Here is a 27,354-nt window from a genome sequence, read left to right as displayed (position 1 = left end):
AATTATTGCTAATTCTGAAGTCTTGAACTTGCAGAGAAGGTTCTAAGAGAAGAGTAAATGGGGGCAATACATAAGCTGTGCAGCTTTTTTAAGAGAGAATAGCCATCACTTTCTCCCCACTGGGTATAGCTGAGAGGGGCATCAATATCAACCATCTGTATTCCCTACATTAACCAAGCACTAAAAAGGAGAAGCAATGCAGTTTTCCAATTAATTGAAAGGTATAATTGGACAATTTCAGTTACTCAAAATCTTAACATTTTTGGAGGCTAAAAATTCTTACTAGAAAAGTATCACCACAAACTCTCATTCATACATCTCCTCTTCACAAGCATTTGGAAAGTCATTAAGATCCAGAATTATCTGAACCAGAACTACAATCTTTAACTTGAGCAATAGGCCATTTTACAGTTGTGTACTTAGTTCCCAAGCCTTTGATTCAGAGTGAGGCTAAAGATGACCTTGTTGTGATAGAGACCTGTATCTACTTAGCACGATAACAAAGTGATTTACATTTGACAGGCAGCAAGGTTTGTATCATAACAAGGTCATCTCTAGCCTCACTCCCATTCAAAGGCTTGGCAACCAAGCACACAACTGTAAAATGGACTATTAGATGTTTTCCATTGGAAAGACTTGACACTTCCAGTTCAAATCGCCCACCCCAGCCGGGCAAGGTTCAAATTCCCCACCCGGACTCAGGTGACGGTCAAATGCTCATGTGAAGGGGAGATCTTGAAACTTCGAATTTACTGGCGCATAATCACAAACCAGCTTAATTCCCTGTCCCATAATTCCCCTTGTCAAGCTTAACTTTCTAGGTTAAGTGGGCCCCTACCTGTCACCTGATGTGCACTTCATGTAAAAAGTTTGATGATGTTACAGTGGAAAGTTATTCTTTTTTTTTCGAACCTATCAGAGTGCAAAATGATCCCAAATACCTTGATAGCTTTTTCCACAAACAGTGACAGTTCTTTCATTTCATTTTCCAGCCTATTAATCAACTCATCCTTGGCAGTGCACATTGACTTAAGATCATCATATTTCTGTTTGACTTGCATGTTCAACTTCTGTACTGATTCCAGCTTCATAGTAAGGGTTTCCTAGTAAAAAATAAAAAAATTCAAAGTGGCATGTGGTAAAAATGTTTTATTTTCTCATTTTCAAGTTCAAAGTTAAAAACTAACTTCTGCCACAGAAATATTTCGATATAAATAACACAAGATTATCAATTATTGCCATATCCTCTCATAAATTGGCTGGTGCATACCCTGATTGAAAGAACACAGTTCACCAGAAATGTTTTCTTTTATCCGCTAATACATTTCTCTTTCCAGCTAGAGAGATCTATCATGGCTGGTTTCTAATCTATTGAGCTAGGGGAAGATTTTATGTTTTGTATCTCTGAATGGCCACTGAAACCACGTAAAGTACTGTATTCTCTACCATGCATGCCTGCATGCCTGCATTCCTGCATGTATTTAACTGATTTTCTAGCTGCTCTCTTTCTTGAGCATTTTGGATTCCCTTAGTTTTCCAGCCAATGTGCATCTAAGAAAAGTTTATCCAAGAAAGGTTAACATAACATAACATTTATTCACAGGAAGCTACAACGCAAATGTAAAAAATACATCCTGCAAAGGGAAAAATCGTGAGGTTAGCCCTGTGTAAAAACAAACAATTATTGCACACAATTTGAACCACCACCATCAAGTCTTGATGAATGACACATCAAGACTTGATCACCTCAAACTCAGTTAGACCTAATAATTTGGATATATCACCAAAGTTGAAATGGTAAACTGGCCACCATAACAATTACAAAAGCTGATGTTTCGAGCGTTAGCCCTTCGTCGGAGCAAATAGAGGAATTGTGGGTTGTGTGCGCTTTTAAAGGCAGAAAATGGAGCTACGTTATTGGTGGGAACATGGTAACGAGAAAAGCACGAATAAATTAGTGGAATGAAAAGCGTTCGTTGATACCTGTGGAATTTAGACTGCCAGTTTGAAAGATGAGCTTTTTTTCAAGAGTTTTACGGCTTTCCGTGCTACCTAAGTGTAAGGAAAGATCGCAGATTGCCATATGTTGCTTAGAATGATTAGGTATATCAAAATGTCTAGCGACTGGTTTTGATGTGTCCATGTCATTCCTTTCCACGTTGCGAAGGTGTTCTCGGAATCGGTCACCTAGTCTTCTGCCTGTTTCGCCGATGTACATCTTTTTGCAATAAGTGCAAGTTATGCAATGTATTACATTGGCGGAGGTGCACGTGAAGTGATCGGTGATTTTAATGGATCGTTTGAGTCCCGATATTTTCTCAGTGTTGAGCTCATCTTTCAAACCGGCAGTCTAAATCCCACAGGTATCAACAAATGCTTTTCATTCCACTAATTTATTCGTGTTTTTCTCGTTGCCATGTTTCCACCAATAACGTAGCTCCATTTTCTGCCTTTAAAAGTACACACATCCCACAATTCCTCTATTTGCTTCGACAAAGGGCTAACGCTCGAAACGTCAGCTTTTGTAATCGTTACGGTGGCCAATTTACCATTTCAACTTTGTTGATATATCCAGATTATTTTGCTACCCCCACTGACGAAGCCCCAAACAGTTTTTTTAAAAACTATCAGCCTTTATTCAGTTAGACCTACTTCCTTTTCCCACCATATGTATATTGCTCAATTTCCATATCCACATCCCCCATTTTCCTCCCTACAGTTTTAAATGTCTAGTGTTTTTGACACCTTTGACTTCCTTTGCATAATTATTCAATAAATTCATTCAAAGGCAAGGTATTGTCTATACACTGTACTGAGGTGTTCTGATGAATCACCTGACCATTTAGAGGGGTAAAATTTTCTAGTCTTAGGAATTAAATGTGAATTGAAAGAGCTTGAATGTGTTCTTTATCTTAGGGTTCAAGTAAAAAATAAGGGCGTCTGAGGCCTTGAAAAATGTCAATCAAATCACAATATTCATTGTACCTTTTCTCTTTTTGATGTCACAATTGTCTCTTCAAAATCTCCAAGTTTTCTATGGGTTAAACAAAATAAATAAGATTGGAAATTTTACTTCTTTTAATGCTATTAATCTTCATCTATAACAATTTATCCATTTAACACTATTACAGGTGACTTAAAAGTTAAAAAGAGATATGTACTAGTAACTAGTGCTATCCTGTACTAATTTCTATCTAGAAGAAAAGTTTCACACCTTTTGCATTCCTCAAGAGCTTTTTGATACTGCCCAATTTGCACCTCCAACTTTTGATTATCAGTCACACAAGATTTGTATCTCGACTCCAAAAGTGCCTTTGAGTCTTCAATTGCCTGATTTTTATTTGAAGTCTTCTGGTTTATTTCTTCAAGGTGACGGCATGCCGATATTGCCTTTTCATTACACTTAGCAAGTTCTGTAACCTTCGTCTCAAGATCTCCAATATTCTCACGCAGCTGAGATTTCTCACTTTCACTTGACTTGTTGACTTCTTCCAGATACAAACAGCGCACTTCAAAATTTTGGTTTATTTGCCTCAGTTGTCCACAGCTACTGTCTAGATCATGGTTTGCCTGTTCCAATCTTATTGACTTGTTATTCATTTGCTCACACGTTTTTTCTAAAACATTGCACCTGGCCTGTAGTTTGTGGTTTGCAGCTTCAAGCATTTTGACAGGCAGTGCATGGTGAAGAGTTTTCAAGTTGTCTCCTACTTCATTAAGTTGTTCACAAATCTTGTCTATTTCTGCTTCAAAATGGCTTGTTATATCTTTCAGCTGCCGAGTGTGTTTTTCGGTATCATCACCTTGGTGACCACTGTGAAAAAAACATTTACATTACTTAGCATAATTATCACTGAAAATCCAATTCTCTTTGGATAACTTGCATCCTTGCTACCTTGAACCATTCCCTAACTTTGACTACAGTCTAAGCCTCCTGAATTTCTTCCACAATTTTCAGAGCTTGTGCCTACCAAGAAATTGCTGGGTCAAAAATGTTTTCTAAGTATTGAAAACCAGGCAATTTTAAACAATGCACAAGCTCAGAGAATTTGTCTGCTAAAAAACCCAAAATAATTTTGGAATTGCGTGATATTTTTAATAAAACATCTAAAACTCCAAAAAAGTTTTTAAGAACCTTTTGTACAATTTACAGGAAAATTTCTGACTGTCAGGCAGTCAAGACCATGCCTTGCTGCTTGGCATTTAGAAACTGCGTACTTTTTAATTGCCAATATTAAGATCATGTAGTTTCTTGAGAATACTTTTCCCTTTCCGGTCAAAGATTTGTTAAATAATGGTAATTGAACTGAGTGGAGTGCAATTTGGGCTGAAGTCATACGCGTGATTTCAAAATCGAACGAGCACGCAGCACGAGTTCGATTTGAAATCACAAGCATGATTTCAGACCAAAATTGCATGAAACAAGGTTCAATTACCACTTTATGACATCCATTTTGAAATCGCCCAAATACAGGACTTGGTCAATTCAAATATTTTACTGATGCAGTACTGAGCCAGTTTTTAAATAAAAAGCGGAGCGGGAAAGGCTTTTACATCTTCTTTTGTTTGCAAAGCAGAAAGACTTTGACGTCATCTGTCAAAAACTCAGTCAAGTGTAAAATGATGTGATTTAGAGCAAAAAATGATGCGACTTGAGAATAAATCACACCATTAGAGCCAATCAGATTACAGGGACCACCTGTGATTTCAAAATGGTTGTAATAAAGAGAGGTATGGTACAAACGTACACAACGATGTAACAATGCAAATTCCTTCTTACCTCATTAGTAGGGGAGAGGATTTCCATCCTAAACCACCATTGTAAGACTGTATGGATGGGAATGCTTTGCTGCCAGCTGATGAAGTATCATTGTGAATTTCAGGACTTGATGAGCCCGTGATACCACTCGGATTTTTCAAACTGTTTATAATCTCATCTAAAGTATTTTCTGTTCGATCCGTGTGTAGTCTTTGTTGAAATTTTTTAATTGTTTGCCGATGCGTGCCATCATTTGTTTGGCTGGCAGCCTTCCTTTGAACTCCGACCTCTTCACCTTGACCGAAATGACCTCCTGGCAGAACTGTTTCATCATAAAGAGGTTCTCTTCCAGTCATCCCTGCCACATATCTGCCATCATCAGAAGAAGACTGCAAAGATACTACAGATCCACTACCATCAGAGTCTTGTTGCCGAATTGGCTGTTCTTTGGTCATCTCAACATCCGAACGATTCATGCGACTGAAGCCAAACAGTTTGGAGTAAATGTCATCACGGCGAGGACGTACCGGTTACAAGTCGCAACATTTCATGATTCTTGAAAGACGAAGAAACTCTTAGGGTCGTAAGCAATTGTGACGTAGAAATTTGCGTCAGATAGGGCTGCGTAGTTAATTAATCGTTAAACGTTCGATTTCTTGCTGCACGAGATACATTTGGTGAAGTATCATCGCGCCTGACCGAACTGTTACAGTTCTGATGTTATATCGTTCTTAGTTACACTGCAAACCAAAATCTGTAAAACCATCCTACCTGTTCTAGGAGGCCTTCTGTTTGCAATGTCACGTTCTTTCCAGTATCCAAAACAGAAGGGACTTTTCATCAAACAATCATAACATACCGCTTTATACCAGAGATGCGCATGCTAGCTAAGGAAACATTTATCGCAACTGACCGATTAAATTTCCCGCTGATTCTCCCGTGACATCCCAAACTGTCTCCCAAACACGGTTGTTTAAGGAATTTTTGTCTCTATTCCCGCTATGATAGTATTTAAAAAGTGAAAAATGTTTTGTTTAGCCACTCGAACATGGAATGGTCTATCCAGAATCGCTTTACAAATATCAGTAGAGGGTGGACTTTTTATGAAGGCTCCTAAGATAAGGTTGCTTCCCGCTTTAAATTTGGTTCGTTTATATCACAGAATATATCTCAGCGAAGATGACTTAGAAGAAAATTTCATCAAGGGTTGGGGACCAGGAGGTCAGAAGGTCAACAAAAGTAGTAACTGTGTTCAACTTCTCCACAAACCCACTGGTATCATAGTAAAGGTAAGCGTGTAGTTTTTGACTGATGGTTGTGGCAAGTTAATTACTTTGATCCCTTGTGGGGAATTGAATGACGCTTGCTCATTCACCCACTCCTTTCTGATTTATTCACCCACTGAACCAGGATAAGATACATCCACCTCTTTCCCTCACTAATTATGAATCATACCCCATAGTCTTGTGTGCACCTGCGAGTCTCGTGTGCACATGTTTGGCATGGTTTTGGGATACCAGAGAACAAAGAATGCAAAAGATAGCCTAGCATAGGCGTTGCTTGTATTACTGAGCTGGACCAGTATTTGGAACTGGATGCCCATCAATGCCCATAATGTTTGACGCTGGTCAGTTTTTATTTCTCATCAGACTTAGTTTTATGGGCAGCTATAAAATTGTTATAAGTTTTGCTCTGTTAGTCATCATAGTAAAAACTTAAGGACTCAATTGTAACGCATTGTGGAAAAAAATGCGCTGTCAAGGCCCATATTTGGTAAAAAGAGCTGAACCGAATTTTGTATTTCACAAACCTGCATGTGAATCCCATAGCAAAAACAGCTCAGCCGGTAGAGCATTGCACTGATGTGACAGAGGTCATGGGTACAGGCCTGATTTTTTTCAGGCATTATTTTCAGTACTGTTTAGTAAAGATCACTCTCATCTTCATTCTTTTTAATCCTCAGTTCACATATATGATATTCATACAATCGCAGTTGTTTATTATGTTTATAAAAATGTAATAAATAAAAAAAAAACTTTGAAGTGTTGGTAACATGATTAACAATAACATGATTTTAATTTATCAGTTAGGGAAGGTAAGAACATGATTTCAACAACAACAACTTTAATATTTATATTGCCCAAAATACATGCAAAATATGATCAAATGTGCATTTCGATTACTGTGCACAAGTAAATTTTTCAAAGGCCACAAAATTGCATGAGCTTATAAGGCGAGTTGAATTTTTAGTCTGTGCACTCGTTTTGCACTCATTTTGCACTTGTTTTACATGAAAGATGCACTTGTTATAAGCAACTAAAAGCACATAATATTGTCATATACATTAAAAAGACTGTTATTCCCAAACTCAAAATGCTAATCATAACAGTTTAAGGAATTTGAATATATGAAAATCATATATGTGTGCTACACCGGCTTTTAATGAAATGTATGAAAGCGATCCTGGTAGTACTAAACCCTACTTATGTAGTAGTGGAAATATTGTAGTGTATGCCGGGATATAAGGAAGACTATTACAGGATAGGAATGAAGAAGAAGAGAGTATGGAGTCGGAGAATTAAGGACCGTGGTGTAATCCGGTTTAATCCATTGTTTGGATACGCATATTAAAACTCTACAATTGGTGACGAGGATAAACAGGAAATTTTTAGACATATGCAGAACAAATATGGCCGTGAACATCGAATTTGGAAATATACAACCTTTCGATTGCACAGGCCATCCGACAAGCGTGGGACCTCGTTGGAGACAATGGAAACGTTTTTTTGAGTTTTTTCTGGAGGCAAAGGGTATCACAAAAGACACACAAAAACAAGCCTTACTTTTGTATTGCGCTGGACAGGATGTTCAGGACATTTTTTGTTACGCTGAGTGACTCTGGACCAACCCCAGAAGAAGAAACGCAGTATGCGAAAGCTATGAGACTACTGGACGCACATTTTTTGCCACAGGTTAACATCCCATTTGAACGACATCAGTTCCGTCAAGCAAAACAGGAAGAATCCGAGACAACAGACCAGTTTATATCTCAACAGGAGACTAGGACAAAGCCCCACCACATTATAAACAGGTCAGAAATGAACTCTCTTCCCTTGGAAAGTTAGTATTAAGGGAAACGAGGTTGCTAATTCCACGAAGACTACATGAAAGAGTATTAGACTTAGCACACGAGGGTCATCAGGGGCTGGTAAAAACCAAACAGAGACTTCATACAAAGGTTTGGTGGGCTGGAATTGATAAACAAGTGGAAAACCGGTGTAAGACCTGCCATGGCTGCCAACGTGTTGGACTGCCTACACCACCAGAGCCCATACAACATACAGAGTTTCCAAGTCAACCCTGGATTGACCTAGCTGCAGACTTAATGGGACCCCTACCGTTGGGGGAATATGTACTGGTCGTGGTTGATTATTACAGCCGATATTTCGAAGTAGACATTCTGATGTCTGTGACATCCACTAAAGTCATTGAGAATTTGGATGAGATTTTCTGTACCCATGGGTTACCACAGTCATTGAAAACTGACAACGGTTCACAGTTTGTGTCCGATGAATTTGAACGTTTCCTGGAAGCAAATGATATAGAACACTGCACCTTGACCCCCCTATGGCCTTAAGCAAATGGGGAGGTTGAAAGACAGAACAGAAGCTTCCTTAAAGCCCTTAAGATTGCTAAAGCTGAAAAAAAGAATATCTGGACCGAGATGCGAAAGTTCTTAACAGGCTATAGAACTACACCTCACACCAGTACAGGGGTCACACCCGCCAAACTCCTGTTCAACAGGGAAATCAGATCAAAGATTCCTGAACTGGGAAACTCGAGGTACTCTGACAGTGAGGCAAGAGACAAGGATGCAGAGATGAAGCAGGAGAGAACCGACTATGCTGATGGGAAAAGGAGAGCTCGAGAGAGCGAACTAGAACCTGGTGATTTAGTACTCCTAAAACAAAAGAAAGAGAACAAACTCTCGACTAGTTATGGCCCACTCCCATATACCATCAGCAAGAAGCACGGTAACAAGGTCATCATATCGTCACCCAAAGAAGTAAACATGAGGAGAAACGTGGCCAATGTTAAGAAATACTTGAGAGAGGATACAACCGCAGATGAAGAAGTTGCTGAAGATGACTCTTCCGAGCCACCGCAGTACTTAAAAGATTACAAAGTGTATGAACTCTGTTCGGTGGAAGAGTGAGACTTCGTTGAACGTTTGTTGAACATTTTAATTAGTTTACTGAACACTTTAATCCGGCTCGTGTTGGAGACATTTTGACCTGTTCATGTTGTTTCGTTATGTTGAGTCTTCTCCTTAGGAGAAGAGGAGTGAGCGAGACTTTGTTGAACATTTATTGAACATTTTAATTAGTGTACTGAACACTTTAATCCGGCTCATGTTAGAGACGTTTTGACCCGTTCATGTTGTTTCGTTATGTTAAGTCTTCTCCTTAGGAGAAGAGGGGTTGTAGTGTATGCCGGGAAATAAGAAAGACTATTATAGGATAGGAACGAAGAAGAAGAGAGTATGGAGTTGGAGAATTAAGGACCGTGGTGTAATCCGGTTTAATCCGTTGTTTGGATACGCATATTAAAACTCTACAAATATGGCCTGAAAAAAATTCTGGCCCCTACAGGGTTTGAACCCATGACCTCTGTGATACCTACCTAACTAGGGTTTATTACTGGGAGGATCCCATTCATACATTTCATAACAGTTTGTCAGTAATATTGTTAAAGGAGATTGAAATGTAAAATTATGTAAAGGATAAATAACCAAAACTCTTTCAGTTAAACATTAAACCCCTCAAGAGTACTCTCTGAAAGATTACCAAAATGTTATCACTTGGAGCTCAAAACATACTGGAAGGTGTTGTCAAAGAAAATACCCTTATTGTTTGAAACAAGGTTATTTCTAAAGTAGTGCATACTAAGTTAAAAAAAAATTAATGCACAATTTAATTGATAGTATGATTGTGCCTATACTTATTATCTGTAGGCTAGGCTAACTCTAATTAAATCCAGATACATCATTAAGAAAATTCCCTTGAAATGTGTTTGTGGTCAGTTTCAAGGGAACTTAAGTATAGTTAGAAGCCTAAAACAAACGAAAATAGCATATTTGTGCACTGAAAAGTGTCTCTTATTATAATGATTTGATTTAGCTTTTGAAATGTCAAGGAAGGATGCTCATACTTATCAAGGTGCTTATTAGGGATAGGGCTTATTTCTTTTTGAGAAACAGCAGATTATAAGGAAAAAAAGCTATGATGTATAATTGAAAAGGATCAAGAAAACTGGAAAGTGGACCTGTTGTCTCTAGATCCTTCCTGGCTAAAATGACTAGGCAAGCAAATTATAGTCACAAAATTTTAAGACAAGATCATTGGTTTGAAGGAACTATGCACTCATATGGGGATAGTAGTGCGGAGTCTATGGTCTAGACTACTGTTTCTGTAATGAGGCTGTAAATGAAAAATTAAAGGAAGATGGGCCAGAGTTGATCTCAAAGTACATGACTGTACTCTTACTGTCAGTGCCATCACTGAAACAGAAAAGGGGCCCTTATTGAAATTGGGGTACTTACTGGAACAAGTGTGTTCACTCAATAAAGGCTGATAGGGTGAGACAAGGGTGAGACAGATACTGCTATGGAAACGGAACCAGGTTGCCCAACCAACACAGCGAGAAGTACAGGGTACCAGTAAAGCCACCAAAAGCCTGTGGGCACAGTGGAATCAATTACTGTTGGAAAATGGCGTGCTCTACCGCCAGTGGCAGACCGAAGATGATCGGGGTACCTGGTTGCAGCTTGTGCTTCCTCGCTCGTTAGTACCAGATATCCTTTCAACTCTCCATGATGCCCCATCAGCTGGACACCTTGGTGTGACCAAAACCATTGAATGAGTACGAGAACGATTCTATTGGCATGGCCTTCAACATGATGTCGAAGATTGGTGTTGGCAGTGTGAGAGGTGCGCTAGGAGGAAGTCCCCTCAGGCTACAGCCCGTGCACTATTAGTTAGCAACTGCCCTGGTTATCCGTTTGAAAGAATTCCACTGGACATCATGGGACCAATGCCAACAACTGAGTCTGGTAATAAGTACATCCTGGTGGTTGGAGATTATTTCACCAAATGGAAAGAGGCGTTTGCTATCCAAAACCAAGAAGCAGCCGATGTGGAGGTCGCAGTACCAGAACATCCTGAACTACCCCAGGAGCCGCATGCTGCAGTAAATGGCCAACCAGTACATACAGACAGACCTAAACGCGTAATTAGACCGCCAACATGGATGAGAGACTTTGTATCTTGATCAGTAGTTTTCTAACTCTATTCATTTCAGCAATTAGCAAAAGACATGCTTTTGATCGGAAAACGCTAGTTTTGTTACAATCTAGTCAGTTATATTTCTCTTTAGGCCAGGCATGGGGACATGCCTTTTCAAGGGGGGGGGGGGAATAGTGTTGTAAAGTTAAGCATAGCGTGACAAAGCGTGACAAACAATTCTGAAGTAAGCTTTGATTACATAATTACAACCGGAAATATGATTTATCTGTAACCCTTTGTTAGAGTATTCGTGAAAATATTCCTACTACGTGTCGCATAGAATATGGAAACTTGTACGTGTTTTCTGTCTAAAAACACGTAGGAACACTAGTTCTGCAGGATCCACGAAAGTGTCCTCCCATATCTGTGAAATTGCGGATACGTGGTAATTAAGTTGTTTATTCCAGGGGAAACTCGTATTATCTTCTGTATTTTGTATCACGTATGATTTAGCTACCAATATGTATATAAGAACCTTGATTCAAGCAATAAAGGAGATTCAGTTGATTGTAAAGCAGTTGAGTGTTCTGCACCCCGTGTGCGAGCTCGCGTTGAGCCCAACGTTTGCCTAAGCATCGAAACAGCTCGACGCTAACCGACCCTCGGCCGAAATCATACTACACTAGTGAGGCTGATTTCTATTGTTTTCTTCTGATCTGTAGAGCAGACATTTTTCCTTACAGCTTCGCTGCTGTTTTCAGTGCTGAATTCTCGTTTTCATCGAACGATATTACAGTTTAATAATGACCTGGCAAATGCTGTTTTCTCCCGCGGTCTTGTTTGTTACGCGCGTGGACCAATTTTGTTATTGTGTAGTTTCCAAGATGGCGGTGTTTTCATTGAGCGATCCTTCGAAGCTCTTCGGGGTTCCTTCGGTCCACTAAATTTCCTTTCAAAAGGTTATTTAAATGAATGAAGATTTAATTTTCAAAGCCATTTATAAAATATGGTAAATGACTTTTCCAGTAAATCGAAGTGCTCGAATCAACATGCGACTAGCGACAGCGCGTCACTCAAGCCGAAAATGGTCTGGGACCGAAATAAAAGAAAGCATCCAAGTAGAAGATGATAGTTTTGGTGATTATGTATAGATTTAGCCAAGCCTAAAAGCAGAGCTCCCAATAGGTGAAAATTTTGCAATAAAATTTCTTTTCATATATTAGAAATTTTTAGCCAAAAATTCATTCAGTATAGATTAAACCCATTGACACATGTGTAACATGTGCCTGTGAAAAGTCAAAATTTTGGAGAAACCAAGAGAGCAAACACAACGCTCTGTAAATTTTTAAAAATCATATTTTCCAAAAAACAAGCCCCAGCAAAAGAAGACTAATTTAAGAACTTATTTCCGACAAAAAAAAGCGATAGGTGCATATTACGTTTTAACTCAAAAATCAAGATGAAAGATAAAAATCACTAAATATCTTCGCATGTGGGCAAATGGGCATGTGTATCGTATTTCAAAATAGAATGTGCGAATTTGTCCGTGAGTGAAGAGATCTGAAGTTCCATGGAATCTGTCAATAGAAAGCAAGACTAAAAATGGCCAAGAAATAGTTCGGGACGACAGATTTATTCAAAACAGTTTTTGATTTGTTGTTATAAATGAAAAACATCGAATTTCTTACCTGTACAAAGCCCACACGGTAAAGTTCATCATGCTTAGGTCGTTGTTTACTTGCCTTCAAGGCCAGAAATTGCACAGCATTATGTTGAAAATTCTGAAAAAACTTCAATTTGACGCAAAATCCTCTATTAAACGATACATTTTGAACACATTGTTACTTGAAAATAATATTTACCGGGTCATGGAGTCGTCAAATTGTCGCTAGGCCCAGCTTGAAGTCAGAAAGTTATATTAAAGCAAAACCAGCTGTTAATTTTCCTGAATTGAATTTGAAAAATCAGTAAATGGACAGGCTTGGGTGACAAGATTTGCAAACCACTGGCTCTGGCGAATGAAGAAGGCTGGCTTTTGCTTGCGACGGATTTCCTTTGAGGGGTCATGACAGGACAGAAAATGCATGCACTGTAAGTACCTCCTGTTGTCCCATTCAAAGCCTTAGAAAACTTTTCTAAGGCTTTGTATGGGACAACGGGAGGTACCACAGAGCATGCATTTTCCATCCTGTCATGCATGTTTAAGTAGTGAACTGAACTGAATACATAAACAAAGATCACCTGTGGGTAACAAACCTATTTTAAATTAATATTCAATATTGCAAGCGAGTGTATGAGTTTCCCGCCGAAAATGAAAAAAAAGGAATAGGCGTTATCCTAAGAGCATAACACTAGGTACCAAGCCCCCTAAATAGGTTCCAGACCATTTTTGGCTTGGGTAATGCACTGTCTCTAGTTGCATGTCTTAAATCATGAATCATGGTGATGTAAACAAGTGGTACTAAACTTTTTACTTTTATACTTTTTATTGACACTTTGATACTTTATAATGAGGCACTACTCACAAATAGCAAAGCTAGTCTCGGCAGGCAGTGTGTGGATGCTAAAACATCTTAAATAAAATTCGGCTCAACTAAAGTCTCAATAAATATATAAGAAACAGAAATTAAATATTAAATCAGTAAAGCAGAAATGACAGTATGAGATAAAAATACAGAAACAGAAACACATGACAATAAATGGAAGAATACATAAGTTATACACTACTATTAACTGGATTTAACTTTCGACACATCATTGATTATTCATTCTACGTCAATATAACTATCCTGAACTTGAAGATTTTGAAATAATATTGTTGTTATTTTTTCTTGAAAATATGTTTTGGAAGATTCCTTAAGTTTCCTGGGATGCTATTCCAAATTTTACAACCAATCCTTGAGAATGAGTTTTTATGTTGATTTAGCCTAGAACAGTTTATGTAATAGTTACTGGCAAATGAAGATCGGGTATTATGATTGTGTATTTGGTGGGAAAGAGTGAACAAACCAGAAAGATTAGGGGGGGGGGTTAAATTGTTATGGACATCATGCATTAGGAGAGAAGAGAGTTTAACGTAAAGCATATTAACTGGCATATTATTAGCCAATATAAAATAAGGAATGGTGTATGAATTATAGTTGGCAAAGTTCATTTATCACACAACTCTTTTCTGGAGTATCAATGTTTTTTCCCTATGAGACTTAGCTGCTTGGCCCCAAACTACAAAGGCCATATGATAAATAAGGATAGGTGAGTGATCTATATATATTTAGTAATGTCAAATATGGTACAAAATGCCGTAGTCTACAAATTAACCAATGCCTTTACTTATTTTTGATGCAATATGACTGATATGGTGTTTCCAGTAAGGTTACCGTCAATAAGTACACCTAAATATTTCACATAGTCTTTACACTCCAGGCAAATGAAATGTTTTCTGTTGTTATCATATATTTTTTGATTTACTCTGTAATTAAGTCGTTTCTGGGATGGAAGATGACAAAATTGGTTTTCTTCACATTTAAAGAAAGTTTATTTGAGGCTAGCCAATCATAAACATTCATTAGTTCCACATTCACCACTGTTTCAAGAGATTTAAGGGTTCTGTCAGCAAATAGCAGATTTGTATCTTCAGCGAATAAATAAAATGCTAATTTATCTGAAGCTTTATAAATGTCATTGATATAAATAAGAAACAGCAATGGCCCTAACATGGAGTCCTGTGGGACCCCACACAGGGTTTTTTCTTTTTGGGATATGTAGGATCCTATTTGTGTGGTTTGGACCCTTCCAGACAAGTACGTTGAAAACCAGTCATTTACAACTCTGCAAATTCCATAGTGATTGAGTTTATGTAACAGGATTGAGTGGTCAACCGTGTTGAATGCTCTTTGCAAATCAATAAAAGTTCCACATGAGAACACACCCAGATCCATGTTAGCCTGGATTTTGCTGACTATATCGAGTATCGCATGCTCAGTGGAGCATCGCTTACGAAAACCGTACTGTGACTTGTAAACTATGTCATGCTTGTTCAAAAATACTTTCAGTCAATTGCTCACAATTTTTTCAAAACTTCTTTTAAATATTGAGAGGAGCGATATAGGACGATAGTTACAAGGATCAGTTCCATCTCCATCTTTGAACACGGGAACAATTTTGGCATGCTACTAAACTTCACAGCACACGGTTGCATTTTGCTCTGCAGTTTTTTTAAATTCACAGTGTTTTCAATACATTCTCTGAAGTAAGAGATCGGCCATTTTGGAAATTTCTATCGATCTGAATTTTTCTCTGCTAGAAATTATGAAAAATCCAATTTTTGACCTTGAAAATTGGGGTTGACTTATACACAGATAAATACGGTGGAAGGAGGGTGCTAGATGGAATCATTATGGTATGTGTGGCTGAAAACCATTTCTAGTGCTAGTAGTAGAAACTAAATTGTAATTTGCATTTGGCTACTTCTGGGTTATTAGCTAACTTTGAAACTGGAAACAAGAGCTGAACTTCTGTATAAGAGTGCCACTTGTAAATGTTTACCACCATGCAGAGCCTGATTTCACTGTTATGATCTCAGAGTGACCTTAGTTTCAGTAGTTCAACCTCAATGGAGGTTGGGGAATTCATGTTGAGTCATGTTTACCTGACATGTGTGTTCATAGTTTGCTGGTTGCATACCTTGGTGTTACAATAATTTTAAGGTGACAATGATTTTTAACTTTTATTCTAGTGCCACAAGAGTCGCTCACTTGCAAGAAACAGAGTGATTTCAAGAGAAATTCTGAAAGAAAAACTTGACTTGCTTTACAATGAAAAGGACAGTGCTGTTGCAAAGAATATTGCAAAGACAAGGAAAAGGAAAGCAAAATATGCAAGGAAAAGAAGGCAGCAAGAGGAAGCCCATGCTAAAGGTTCACAAAACATAGATCAGAGTCCATCAGATTTGGATAAAAGATGAAAAGTAGTATATTTGTCCAGAAGCCACAGAAAGAACTTCACTAAGAATTTAGAGAATAATATTACTAACACTAACAATGACCCTGTTTATCTTCAGTTGGTGAAAAAGCCCCTTTTTCTTTTGAGCAATTGACTGTCTCCTAGAGTACATGTGCACCAGATCCTGTTTACTGGTAGTTTAAGAACAAAAGTGGGGTAAGAATATCTTAAAACTACAGTGAACCTTGCAGGCCCACAGATTGGGGGTGCAAGGGGTGCACATGCATCCCCTTAGAGGCCCCTATTTACTTGATACTGGTGATTCTAAAGGAAGTAAGTTAGTATAGAAAAGGTAAAAGCAAATAACTGTAGTACTTGCATCCTGACTTGCTTATTATGTAGTTTGAAATGGAAACTAATTTAATGAACCACCTTCTGAGTCTAAAACACAGGAAGTTCAGTCTCAGACAACCCAAATTTTTCAAAATTTCAGGTGACCATGCTCTTAAACCCCCATAGAATCTTTTGCGTCCAGCACTTAACGCTTCATGCCTTTGGCCCTCAAACACGCACTGTGCAAAAATCTGTCTCTGAGTCTACCTTGTTTTACATGTTGCTAACTGGAACCTTATTGTTGCATAATACAGTGGCTGAGATTGGTACTGGTAAATTGCACAATGATTGCAACTTATCTTCTCAGTCTGTCACAACATCAACTTTATTAAGTGACGTGTTGGGGGCATCGTTTATGTTGTGCTTGTTCTTTAAGGTGGATATTTGCAGAGTTGGCCAAAAATGTTTTGGAGACAAAGAAATGGGTTTTGCCTATTGTACTTTGTGGTTCAATGTAACAAATAAACAGATGTCTCTTTTGTACAATATACAATATGAAATGCAGTGAACTTCCTGTGATTATAAAATACCTCGATAAATGCAAAGAGATAAATGAAGCCGAATGTGGGACAACTGCTTAAGGCAGGGTGTCCACTTGTACAGGTCTCACTTTGGTTTGATTTGTACTTTAACAAGTTCTAGATTCATAGCATGACTCCCAAGACCAAGAAAGAAACAAATTGTGCTGAAATCATTTTAAGCTACAACATACCTACTAGCTAACTGTAAGCTAAAAGTTGTTGGGGGAAAAGTGGGAAAAATGGCCTATTGCAATTCAGGGATGTTCCAATATTTTTTTGGTTTATATTTGGCACTTCCAAAAGGACTCGTGACCCCTGTTAAAGAACTCATACATCCATGGGACACAAACCTAGTTCTTGAGACTGAAAATGGTGTCTAATTCTTTGTATCTGTTATCTCAATGAAAAGAGACATCTATTGCAATAAGGGGTAATTGAAAATGTACTGCAATACTATAATTAAACTTGAGCAACTTACTGTATTTGATTTGTTTAGAATGGCTGATAAGAATTCTATCGTTCATCACACAATCTTCAGGTTTTTTTCATTTCCAAATACATCAAAAATTACTTACCGTGAAATGTGACCAAGACAGAACCTCCTGTCACAGAATCAGTACAATATCAGGCAGAAAAGTGAGGACAATAAAGAAATTATCGATTAAGGGATTCTACCATCAAATAAATTGTATGGCAGATAGAAAGGAGAGTTACTAATGAGTTCTTGGGAGTGAAAGAGTTAAGGTGTGTAAACTAAAAAGAACAAAGTTAGAGATTGTTTTTTAACATCATTTTCAGTTCTCTTGCGAGAGAGAGTTGGAAAATGAACAATTTAATAATCAGAAAAGAATAGTTATATTAGTCATGTAACTCAGTCCAGGTCTGTTTTAGTTTGAAACAAATACTTTCTTAAGTATTATTGCCATGAATAGCAGAACAACTTCTAATGCATCATGCAGTCTAAAATTGGCAGCAAACCATCAACACACTCTTGAACTCTGGCAATTTAATACATGTACATCTCTTAACAATAAATAAAGGTGTCCTTTACATTCCAGGTGGTTGAGTTTAACATAAAAGAATTGAAGATATAAATACTACATAAAGTGTGGTTATCTTTATTAAGTATATTGTAGGTTTGAACCTTATGGTTTAGGTACACTTAGTCCTTTCATTAATACTCAAAATTATTACATGACTCGGGCAGTCAGAGGGCCAATAACTAAAATCAACCAATCAAAATGCTCTATTGCTGGTCCAATATTCTCTAAGTATTGGACCGGGCACTGTCCCAAATGATACCGCACTTGCCCCTTTGAACTTCAGTCGTATAATAAATCTCTTATTAAACAAGCTTGCTCGAGACCGTACTGGAAGAACATCAGCCCTCGGTCTTTTTTGTACGGACTGAGCACAGCTTTGTCCGTACTGTCAAGACCTTGGGCTGACATTCTCCCAGTACGGCCCTCGCGCTTGGTTAATAAGATAATTTATATGTATTTCGCTCTTTTTAATTTCTGTTTCTTTCTCAAAAAAAAAAAAGGTATTGTGTTTTTAGAACCCTTTCAGATCACTGACCTTCATTTAGAACAATTAACAAATGTGCTAACAGTTAAGCTTCCAATGTCATCATTTTAAAAACAGCTCAGTGACCTGGCTGCATATGCATGATGTCTTCAAACAGTAGGAACCAAAACTTGCCCTTCTCAAAGAGTTCTTGCTTGATTATCTACCTGTGTCCTCATTTGGGAGAACACGCAGAAAGCCTATAACTCACTCACCTTTGGCTCATGATTTATAAGCTTTCCTCGTGTTCTCCCAGCCTCCCACATGGCCTTATCACATTATATAGCCTCGGGAATTGTGTTCTGTTGCTTAGATCATCTCCATTTATAATTCTCATTAGCTCTTAAGGTGAAAAAATTTGAAATTCAGATATTGAAGAATCCCCTTTTGAATCATGGAATTTTGCTCCAATGTGTTTGCAGCAAAAACCCCTGCATCAAACTTCATCTTTCAGATTTCTTGTACCTGCTACTTCGTTACAGAGATTTATTCTTGACAAGTGCTGACTTGGTCGTGGGTGCTACTGTCTGGCACATCTATCAGTTTCAACAAGGCATTCCCTGACCAACACCCTGGCATGCATAATACCTATGAAATTCATAAGAAAATGTAACCTTAATATGCCTAAAACTTGTATAGCGAGAGGGGGACTCAAAGGTTTGAAATTCGTAGTCAGATGGACATCGATGAAAAGTTGAAATTTTATGGTTTCTTGTTAACGATTTTTAACTTTGCATTTAGATCCGTTGAAATCTGTTGTTTCAGTTCTACTGTTTGATAGCTTTTCGTTGTCCGAATGCTAAAATTTTCAGTAAACGCACGGTAATAGCTTCCTTAATTAAGGAAATCAAGTAGGAACCTTTCATATTTTGCCAATAAGAAAAACATTTTTCTGAACTAGCGATTGTCTTACCTTTTTTCAAACGTTCAGCGGCGTTTTTACTACCAGCGTAGGTAGGACGAATATCTTTTCCTAGTTCCTCGATCACCGCTAAAAGCTCTGCGTATTTTCCAGGAGAATTTTGGCTGGAATTAGTAGTGCTCTGCGGATTAGAAGTCGAAGAACTTGCTCCTTATTGACAAAAGAAAAAGAAAGGATTAAAAGAAAATAAGAAAAAGAACAGTAGTCCATAACGTGAATACTGAAAAACTTGTACCTTGGGCAGGTGGTGGCAGTTTACTCTCCATTGTGACCAGGTAGAGTTCCTCGAAATATATATGTCTAACCTTCCTTAGTCAAGAATGGCGTCAACTCAACCACTTTCGGAAAAATTTAGAGCACCGAATGGAATGCTGGGACATACCGTGTGAACTGAACAAGAGACTGAGGCTAGTAACATGGCGTCTAGCGTTAATTAGCGACTAAAGAGAGGAATGGCTCCGACCTGTAATTGGATGATAAAAATAGTAAAAGTTAATAAGTTACATCTTAACTCCTTGCACGTGAGTATTGTTTAACCGTGTGTCTCCAAGCGGAACAGTGAAATATCAGTGCGACTGAAAACTCCGATGTGTCAAATAAGAGATGGTTACTTACATAACGAAGGGGAGACCTTTCTAGTTCAGCGATATTCCATCTGCTGACTCGTTCCGCTGGCTAAACTCATTTAGTCAGTTCAGACTCAGTTCAGGTGGACGACTAGAGACTGGAGCCCTTCCTGTATTTCACCGCTGGCATGAATGGCTCCGACTCATGCGTTTATTCATTTTCTTTTTTTTTTTTTTTTTTCGTTTTGGCGAAATAAATTTTAAACTGAAATAAAATCGAAAGAATCATGGTACCTCGACTTGATTCAATGCGAGAGTTGCTACCACTGGTTTGACTGGTATAACATTCTTTTTTGGTTTGTTTTGTTTTTTCCTTTTTTCAGGTATAGTGTTGTTAAAAATTACCAAGCGAAATTAAAGTAATCCGCGACTTTCTTCCTTTAGGTGTTGTGCAAAAATAGATGAGGAGCCCGATGAATGGATTTGTCTTTCATGTGAACAGTTTTCCCAGAAAGTCAATGTTCCACGAAGAAAACTCCCTCGATTGCGGCCAAGCCACATTTCTCCATCAGAGCATGCTGTAAATTAAAAATATCGGTCGGAGCGTCACGTAACATTGCGTGATTTTCGAAACGTGACATGCAGTTGCTGCATTATTTAAAACTTAGACACTTCGTGGCCCCGTATTCATTTAAGAGGGCTTCACTTACAAGAACTGTAATGTCCAACTTAAGAAGAACTTAATAAAAAGTACTTTTGATTTTATCTCAGTTTAAAAATTATTATGCCAAAACGAAAAAGACATTAATGAACTCATGAGTCGGAGCCATTCCTGTCAGCAGTGAAATACAGGAATGGCTCCAGTCTCTGAACGTTCCCCTGAAATGAGCCTAGACTCACCAAATGAGTTTAGTCAGAGGAACTAGTCAGCGGATAACTAAGTCATCGCCAGATCACCGCTGAACGACCTCGCGGAACAAGAAAGGCCCTCCCTTCGTTATGTAAGTAACCATTTCTTGTTTGACACATCTCAGGCGGCCCAAGCTCTCTTTGAGAACCACACAAGGAACACAATTTGCATATCGATTTATAAGGATTTGTATGGGATTTTCTACAAGATAGCCATAGAGATAGTTAAAAGTGAAAATATTAAAATAAAAATGGCTTACCTTATTCCATACGTGTGTTGCTTGCTCCGATTTCACTTGATTTAAGCGGTTTTTTTTAAATAGGTAAAATAACGACACCAGGAGCAAGCAACACACGTATGGAATAAGGTAAGCCATTTTTATATAATATTTCCACTTTTAACGATCTCTATGGCTATCTTGTAGAAAATCCCATACAAATCCTTATAAATCGATATGCAAATTGTGTTCCTTGTGTGGTTCTCAAAGAGAGCTTGCGCTGCCTGTGGACACATCGGTGTTTTCGCTCGAAGGTTACCACTCATCTCCATATTTCAGAATGACGTGACGTCATTCCCAATCTTCGTAACCTTCGGCAGCGTTCGTCGAACGGCTTCGGGTTCATTCAAAACATTGCAGTCAGGGCAAAATACACTACCTTTTCTCAGAAATATAGGCGCTTGCCATTGCAAGTATAATGTGTCTCCTTCTTTCGCCGAGCGAGACAACCTTTACGACCTCCATGGTTTTTAATCGATAACATATAATGGCTCAGGTTTTCATCTTCAAGTACATCTTTTGCATAGACTTGTCAACAGACAATCGTGTGATAGTGGTTTTATATTAAAATGAAGTAAATAATACGAGTCTAACAAAGATTGAAAACCTGTGATCATCAGCTCAAAACAAAAAAATGTGTTGGTCATTTTGAAGTATGGAATCGGCGCCATACATGAAACTGACTTTCCGATAATTTCCAAACGGTCGAGGAATGCCTGGAAAATTTCACCTCCTTTTTAATTCCTTTTAAAATATTACTTTATTGTGATTCATTAATGTTTGAACATCAAATAGATCTACATCTTTGTCATGCAGATTTTGGATAACACAGAGCGAATAAGGAAGGACATGTCTGATAGACTCAGGGGTGATAATAAAAATGGAAATGTGGCCACAGTTTGAAAGAAGAATCTACATTAACCAACCCATGGAGAAGAACCACAAAGATCATGTCATCGTAGAGGTATACAGTAAAAACCCGCAACTAAGAACCTAAGAATTAAGAACCTGTTAGCCTAAAATTTGCCGTTTATACCCCCCTATAAACAAGAACCTATTTAGACTAAAAAAATTAAAATAGGTTCTTATTTTCTAAAATCATATAGTACATTACAGGTACACTGAAATTATTTACTGTAATCATAATCGAAGAAAAACCAGATTGCCATAGCTGTAAAACATGATTTTCTTAAGAAAATGAGTGCAAAATATGTAGTTACAAAATATAGGGCAATTACCAACTTATTATGTAGGTGTGTTTTTCTCCAAGAATAAGAACCTGTTTTAAGAACCTAAATAGCCTAAAATTTTGTTAAGTACCATTTATATAAGAACCTGTTTAGGCTAACTCCTAAAAATGTAGGTTCTTACTTGCGGGTTTTTACTGTAACCCAATCAAAAAAGTTGAGGGATGTGTAGTGTATGCGGTTGTTTCTCGTAAGCATGCGCACGTGTGCGCACTATTTATTCCATGTGCTTTTAAAATAAAAACCGAATACATGACAGTGGAGACGAGGATAAAGTCGTATGAGACCGTCGAAAATATGACTGCTATCGGGAAGATAGAAAGTTTTGATGAAACACAGAGAAATGGGAAACCTATGTAGAACGGGTGGAACAGTTTTTCTTACCAAACAACATCGATGAAGACCACCAAGCGCAAACCTTGTTAAGCTTGATGGGCAGTAAAACGTACACATTGTTGAGAGATCTTCTTACACCAGATAAACCAGCTACGAAGAGCTTCCAGGAGATCGTCACGACTCTTCAGCAACACTTAAGTCCTAAACCATTAGAAATAGCGGAGCGTTTTCGTTGCTACAAACGGATTCAGCGTGAAGGAGAAACTGTCCTGACCTATGTAGCAGACCGGAAGAAATTAGCAACCCACTGCAACTTTGGGGCCAACCTTAACGAAGCTTTACGAGATAAACTGGTTTGTGGCCTTAGAAATGTGCAGATACAAAAACGGTTGCTTTCAGAAGCCAAACTCAAATATTCCAAGGCTTTGGAAATAGCGATAGCAATGGAAACGGCTATTCGCGATGCCGCGGAATTACAAAGTGAGCTTCAATCAGAACCTCGCGTTGACAAGATCTCAGATAACCACACACAAGCGCCATCGCCGAACCCCACCACTAACGTTTGCTATCGATGTGGGGAGACTCGCACGCAACGCACAATTGCAGATTCAAGGACCAAACATGTTATCATTGTGGGAAGGTGGGACATATTTCAAGAGCTTGTCACTCGAAACAACAAGGTAAGCCAAAACAACCACCGAAACCACCGCTTAACACTCAAGTCCATTCTTTTGAGTACAGTGAGAGCGATGAATTTGAAGATGTATTAGGAAGCATACAGATACACAATGTAAGCAAACCGAGCAGTACTGTAATCTGGATCGATCTGAAAGTGGAAGGTAAACCACTGAAAATGGAACTGGACACAGGCTCAGCTGTGTCGATTATTCCACATAATTTGTACAGGGAGAAATTTCACGACAAGCCCTTGCAAGAAACTAAATTAATGTTGAAACCTATACTGGAGAGAACATTTTCCCAGCTGGAGTGCTTAAGGTAAATGTTGAGTACAAAGACCAGCAACCATTACTGTTGGATCTGTATTTGGTTAAGAACAAGGGCCCTGTGTTGATGGGAAGGGATTGGCTTCACAAGGTACGCCTAAATTGGTATGCTATTAAGTCATCGAAAGCTTCACAAACCCTATCAACTACTAAGGAGCAGCTGCAAACCATGCTAGACAAATACTCTGATGTTTTTGAAGACAAACTTGGAACGTTCAAATCAGCTAAAGCAAAGCTAACCCTTAAAGAAGATAACCAAGCCCATTTCTGCAAAGCTCGTGCTGTGCCCTACGCCTTAAGGCCTAAAGTTGAAGAAGAGCTAAGAAGACTTCAGAATGAAGGAATTCTCACGAAAGTTGAGTGGAGCGAGTGGGCAACACCCATTGTACCCGTCCCAAAGAAAGATGGATCAGTCAGGCTTTGTGGTGATTACAAGGGCACGGTAAACCCAAAGCTACAGGCTGAACAATATCCCTTAACCCGCATCGAAGATATTTTAGCAAAGCTTGTTGGTGGACAGAAATTCTCAAAGATTGATCTTCGCCAGGCATACCACCAACTAGAGATGGAAGAACATTCCAGAAAATACCTCACCATCAACACACACATGGGGTTGTTCCAGTACAATAGACTAGTGTTCGGCATCACTTCAGCACCTGCTATCTGGCAACGCACCATTGATCAAGTGCTGGAAGGGACATCTGGCACAAGCTGTATACTTGATGACATGATTATCACTGGAAAGAGTGATGAAGAACACCTGGCTAACTTAGAAGAAGTCCTACGACGGCTACAGTTTCATGGTTTGAGAGCTAACAAAGCCAAATGTGAGTTTTTCAAGGAGAAGATAACTTATTGTGGACATGATATTGATAAGGATGGCCTTCACAAGTCTACAGCAAAAGTGGAAGCGGTTTTGGAAGCACCACGCCCAAACGACGTAGCTGAAGTAAAATTATTTTCGGGCTAATCAACTACTACCATAGCTTCTTACCTAACCTGTCGACAACCGTCCACCCCTTGACTCAACTCTTGGGAAAGGACCATCAATGGAAGTGGACAGAGCAATGCGAGGCAGCATTCCACAAGGTGAAAGAAATGATCACTTCATAGCAAGTTCTAACACATTATGATCCCAGTCTGCCACTTAGACTTGCTTGTGATGCATCCCCCGTAGGCATTGGAGCAGTGCTTTCTCACGTAATTAACGATGGTACCGAGCGACCTATAGCTTTTGCTTCAAGGACACTGACAGAAACTGAGCAAAAGTATGCGCAGATTGACAAGGAAGCTTTGTCAATAATCTGGGGTGTCAAGAAGTTTCACATGTATCTGTTTGGCCGTCCTTTCACTCTATACACAGATCATCAGCCATTAACTTCAATCTTTCATCCGCGGAAGAGCATCCCCGTGGTCACCGCAGCACGTCTTCAACGTTATGCCTTGTTCCTGGCAGGCTATGACTACTCCATTCAATACAAGAACACTAAGGTTCACAGCAATGCAAATGGTCTTTCCCGCCTACCACTGGTAACGGAAGCCAAAGATGAAGAAGTGGTTGACCCAGTGGGTGTATTTAATTTGATGCAGTTTTAGCCTTTGCCAGTCACAGTGGACAACGTTAGACGAGAGACACAAAGAGATCCTGTCTTGGCCCAAGTGCATGCAATGACCAGGAAGGGATGGCCAAACAACCATGACCCTGTACTCAACCCCTATTTTGTTCACAAAGATGAGATCACGTTACAATCAGGCTGTTTGATGTGGGGAATAAGAGTAATAATACCCCCAAAACTACGCCCTCAAGTTCTCAAGGAACTTCATCAGGGACATATGGGAGTCGTGAAGATGAAGGCCCTGGCCCGAAGCTACACCTGATGGCCTGGAATCGATAAAGAAATTGAACTGTCTGCTAAGTCCTGCCCAGGTTGCCAACTAGTACAGAGGGAGCCCAGTACAGTGCCAGTGCACCCATGGGAATGGCCTTCGTTGCCCTGGAAACGAATTCATATCGATTTTGCAGGTCCCTTCCTTAACAGCATGTTTTTAGTAGTAGTGGATGCACATTCACGTTGGCTAGAGATAGAGAAAATGAACACTACAACTTCAGCGAAAACCATTGAAACCCTTCAGAAGTTGTTTGCAAGATATGGCGTACCAGCCCAGTTAGTGAGTGATAATGGGCCTCAGTTCACATCAGAAGAGTTCCAGCAATTCCTTAAGAGAAACGGCATCAAACACATCACCTCAGCATCTTATCAACCTGCCACCAACGGCCTAGCAGAATGTGCTGTCCAGAGTTTCAAGAATGCCATGAAGAAGTGAAACTGAAGTGACATCTTTGAACATTAAGTTGGCGAGATTTTTGCTAACTTATAGAATCACCCCCCACTCAACCACCGGAGAGTCACCGTCCCAGTTGTTTTTGGGAAGAAGATTACGCACTCGACTGGACTTGTTAAAACCAGATCTCTTCATCCAGGTAAACAACCGTCAGATAGACCAGTCTGTTGCCAAGAGTGGTTCTGTAACAAGGCATTTTGCCATTGGTCAGAGGGTGTTAGGACGAAATTACGCTGGAAAGTCAAAGTGGGTACCCGGGTTGTCCGTGCACGATTGGGACCCCTGTCTTATGAAGTGGAGATTGGGCCTAACCTAGTTTGGCGTCGACACACGGATCAACTCCGAGACTCCAATGTTCCTGTTACAGACAGACACCCGCCAGTTTCATACCCCTTGCCTTTTCCACTCCCAGCCACGACCACTGATCACCCAGTGGCTGAACTACCTGAACAGACAGAAGTTGTCTCGAGGGAGACAGACTGCCTGTCACCCAAATGCATTCCAGTGGCTGAATCGTTCGCTAGCCGCTCACCGAGCCAGATTTAACATGTTCCTGTGAAACGATACCCTTCGAGAGTGCGGCAATCCCCAGTTCGGATAGATCTGTGAACATTGAACTGCCCTTTTTTGGGGGGGGGAGTTTTAGACTGGATTTTTACTGATAGCATGTTGCGTTGAACTTTTGGAAACTTTTAAATTCTTAAGGACCTTAGGGGACAAGAGACTGGCTTACAGGGGAGGTGTTGTAGTGTATGCGGTTGGTTCTCGTAAGCATGCGCACGTGTGCGCATTATCTATTCCATGTGCTTTTAAAATAAAAACCGAATACATGAAAGGATGTCAACATGAAGATTTTTTTTCACAAGTAGTCAAACTGCAGACAGTGAGAAAAATGTTGTAAATTAGCCAAATTTTCACTTCATTGACCAATTTGAAAAATAATTACCATTTTATTTTTAATAATAATAGTAAGTAATAATAATGATAATGATGATGACGCTGATAACAATAATGATAATGATGATAACATATTATTTCTATGGATTGGTGGCACGTTACAACCTATTGACAAGAGCCTGGTTCAAAAAATCCACGCCCTTGCTGGTGAAGGGTCAAAACATTTGAAGAAATGAAAAGGCACTTGCGACACTATGTCAGGAATGATCTTTTTGCTGGTCAGAATCCCCCACCAGTCACAAACAGACGCTATCATCCCAAGGATGTGGATATCAGGAACCACATGTATAAGGAAACTGTATATGAACTTCATATATTCATTGTATCT

General features: G+C 39.0%; 4 protein-coding genes across 6 annotated transcripts in view; 2 read left to right on the top strand and 2 right to left on the bottom strand.

Annotated features, from left to right (window-relative positions):
• LOC111321782 (uncharacterized) overlaps positions 1-5,235 on the bottom strand; it is a 31,916-nt gene extending 26,681 nt beyond the window's left edge. For all 3 annotated transcript variants that reach the window (XR_015994540.1, XM_088742796.1, XM_022924749.2), the window contains exons 1-4: positions 4,781-5,235; positions 3,215-3,814; positions 2,986-3,034; positions 942-1,103 (exon numbers count right to left, since the gene is read on the bottom strand). Coding sequence is in view for 2 of the 3 variants with exons in the window: in XM_088742796.1 (XP_088598922.1) it covers positions 942-1,103; positions 2,986-3,034; positions 3,215-3,814; positions 4,781-5,235 (1,266 nt within the window). In the remaining variant the exon portion in view is untranslated. The remainder of the gene's footprint in view (positions 1-941; positions 1,104-2,985; positions 3,035-3,214; positions 3,815-4,780) is intronic.
• A 549-nt stretch (positions 5,236-5,784) lies between these two features.
• LOC111321783 (mitochondrial translation release factor in rescue) lies at positions 5,785-17,955 on the top strand. Its single transcript, XM_022924750.2, has 2 exons — positions 5,785-6,048; positions 15,779-17,955. The coding sequence occupies exons 1-2, from the start codon at positions 5,785-5,787 to the stop codon at positions 16,004-16,006; spliced, it is 492 nt and encodes a 163-aa protein (XP_022780485.1). The 3' UTR covers positions 16,007-17,955.
• On the bottom strand, positions 17,890-19,779 carry LOC111321781 (cyclin-dependent kinase 2-associated protein 1). Its single transcript, XM_022924748.2, has 3 exons — positions 19,622-19,779; positions 19,378-19,536; positions 17,890-19,052 (listed from the first exon to the last, which is right to left on the bottom strand). Exons 1-3 carry the CDS (start codon positions 19,650-19,652, stop codon positions 18,985-18,987), a joined length of 258 nt encoding a protein of 85 aa, XP_022780483.1. The 5' UTR covers positions 19,653-19,779; the 3' UTR covers positions 17,890-18,984.
• A 3,038-nt stretch (positions 19,780-22,817) lies between these two features.
• LOC148717749 (uncharacterized) lies at positions 22,818-23,722 on the top strand. The gene is made up of 2 exons (XM_088742407.1): positions 22,818-23,362; positions 23,464-23,722. Exons 1-2 carry the CDS (start codon positions 22,818-22,820, stop codon positions 23,720-23,722), a joined length of 804 nt encoding a protein of 267 aa, XP_088598533.1.
• The last annotated feature ends 3,632 nt before the right edge of the window (positions 23,723-27,354 follow it).

This window comes from Stylophora pistillata, chromosome 13, assembly GCF_964205215.1.
Source record: "Stylophora pistillata chromosome 13, jaStyPist1.2, whole genome shotgun sequence".
Lineage (NCBI taxonomy): Eukaryota > Metazoa > Cnidaria > Anthozoa > Scleractinia > Pocilloporidae > Stylophora > Stylophora pistillata.
This window is presented reverse-complemented; position numbering and strand designations above follow the sequence as displayed.

What these genes read in the sequence shown, in the direction of transcription:
- LOC111321783 (XM_022924750.2), top strand. Translation starts at nt 5,785, where the DNA reads ATGTTTTGTTTAGCCACTCGAACATGGAATGGTCTATCCAGAATCGCT. An exon ending in CCACTGGTATCATAGTAAAG is followed by an intron (nt 6,049 to 15,778) that starts GTAAGCGTGTAG and finishes CTTTTATTCTAG; the next exon opens with TGCCACAAGAGTCGCTCACT.
- LOC111321781 (XM_022924748.2), bottom strand. Translation starts at nt 19,652, where the DNA reads ATGGAGAGTAAACTGCCACCACCTGCCCAAG. An exon ending in ACTGCCACCACCTGCCCAAG is followed by an intron (nt 19,537 to 19,621) that starts GTACAAGTTTTT and finishes TTTGTCAATAAG; the next exon opens with GAGCAAGTTCTTCGACTTCT. An exon ending in CGCTGAACGTTTGAAAAAAG is followed by an intron (nt 19,053 to 19,377) that starts GTAAGACAATCG and finishes TGAATTTCATAG; the next exon opens with GTATTATGCATGCCAGGGTG.
- LOC148717749 (XM_088742407.1), top strand. Translation starts at nt 22,818, where the DNA reads ATGGGCAGTAAAACGTACACATTGTTGAGAGATCTTCTTACACCAGAT. An exon ending in CATGTTATCATTGTGGGAAG is followed by an intron (nt 23,363 to 23,463) that starts GTGGGACATATT and finishes TTTTGAGTACAG; the next exon opens with TGAGAGCGATGAATTTGAAG.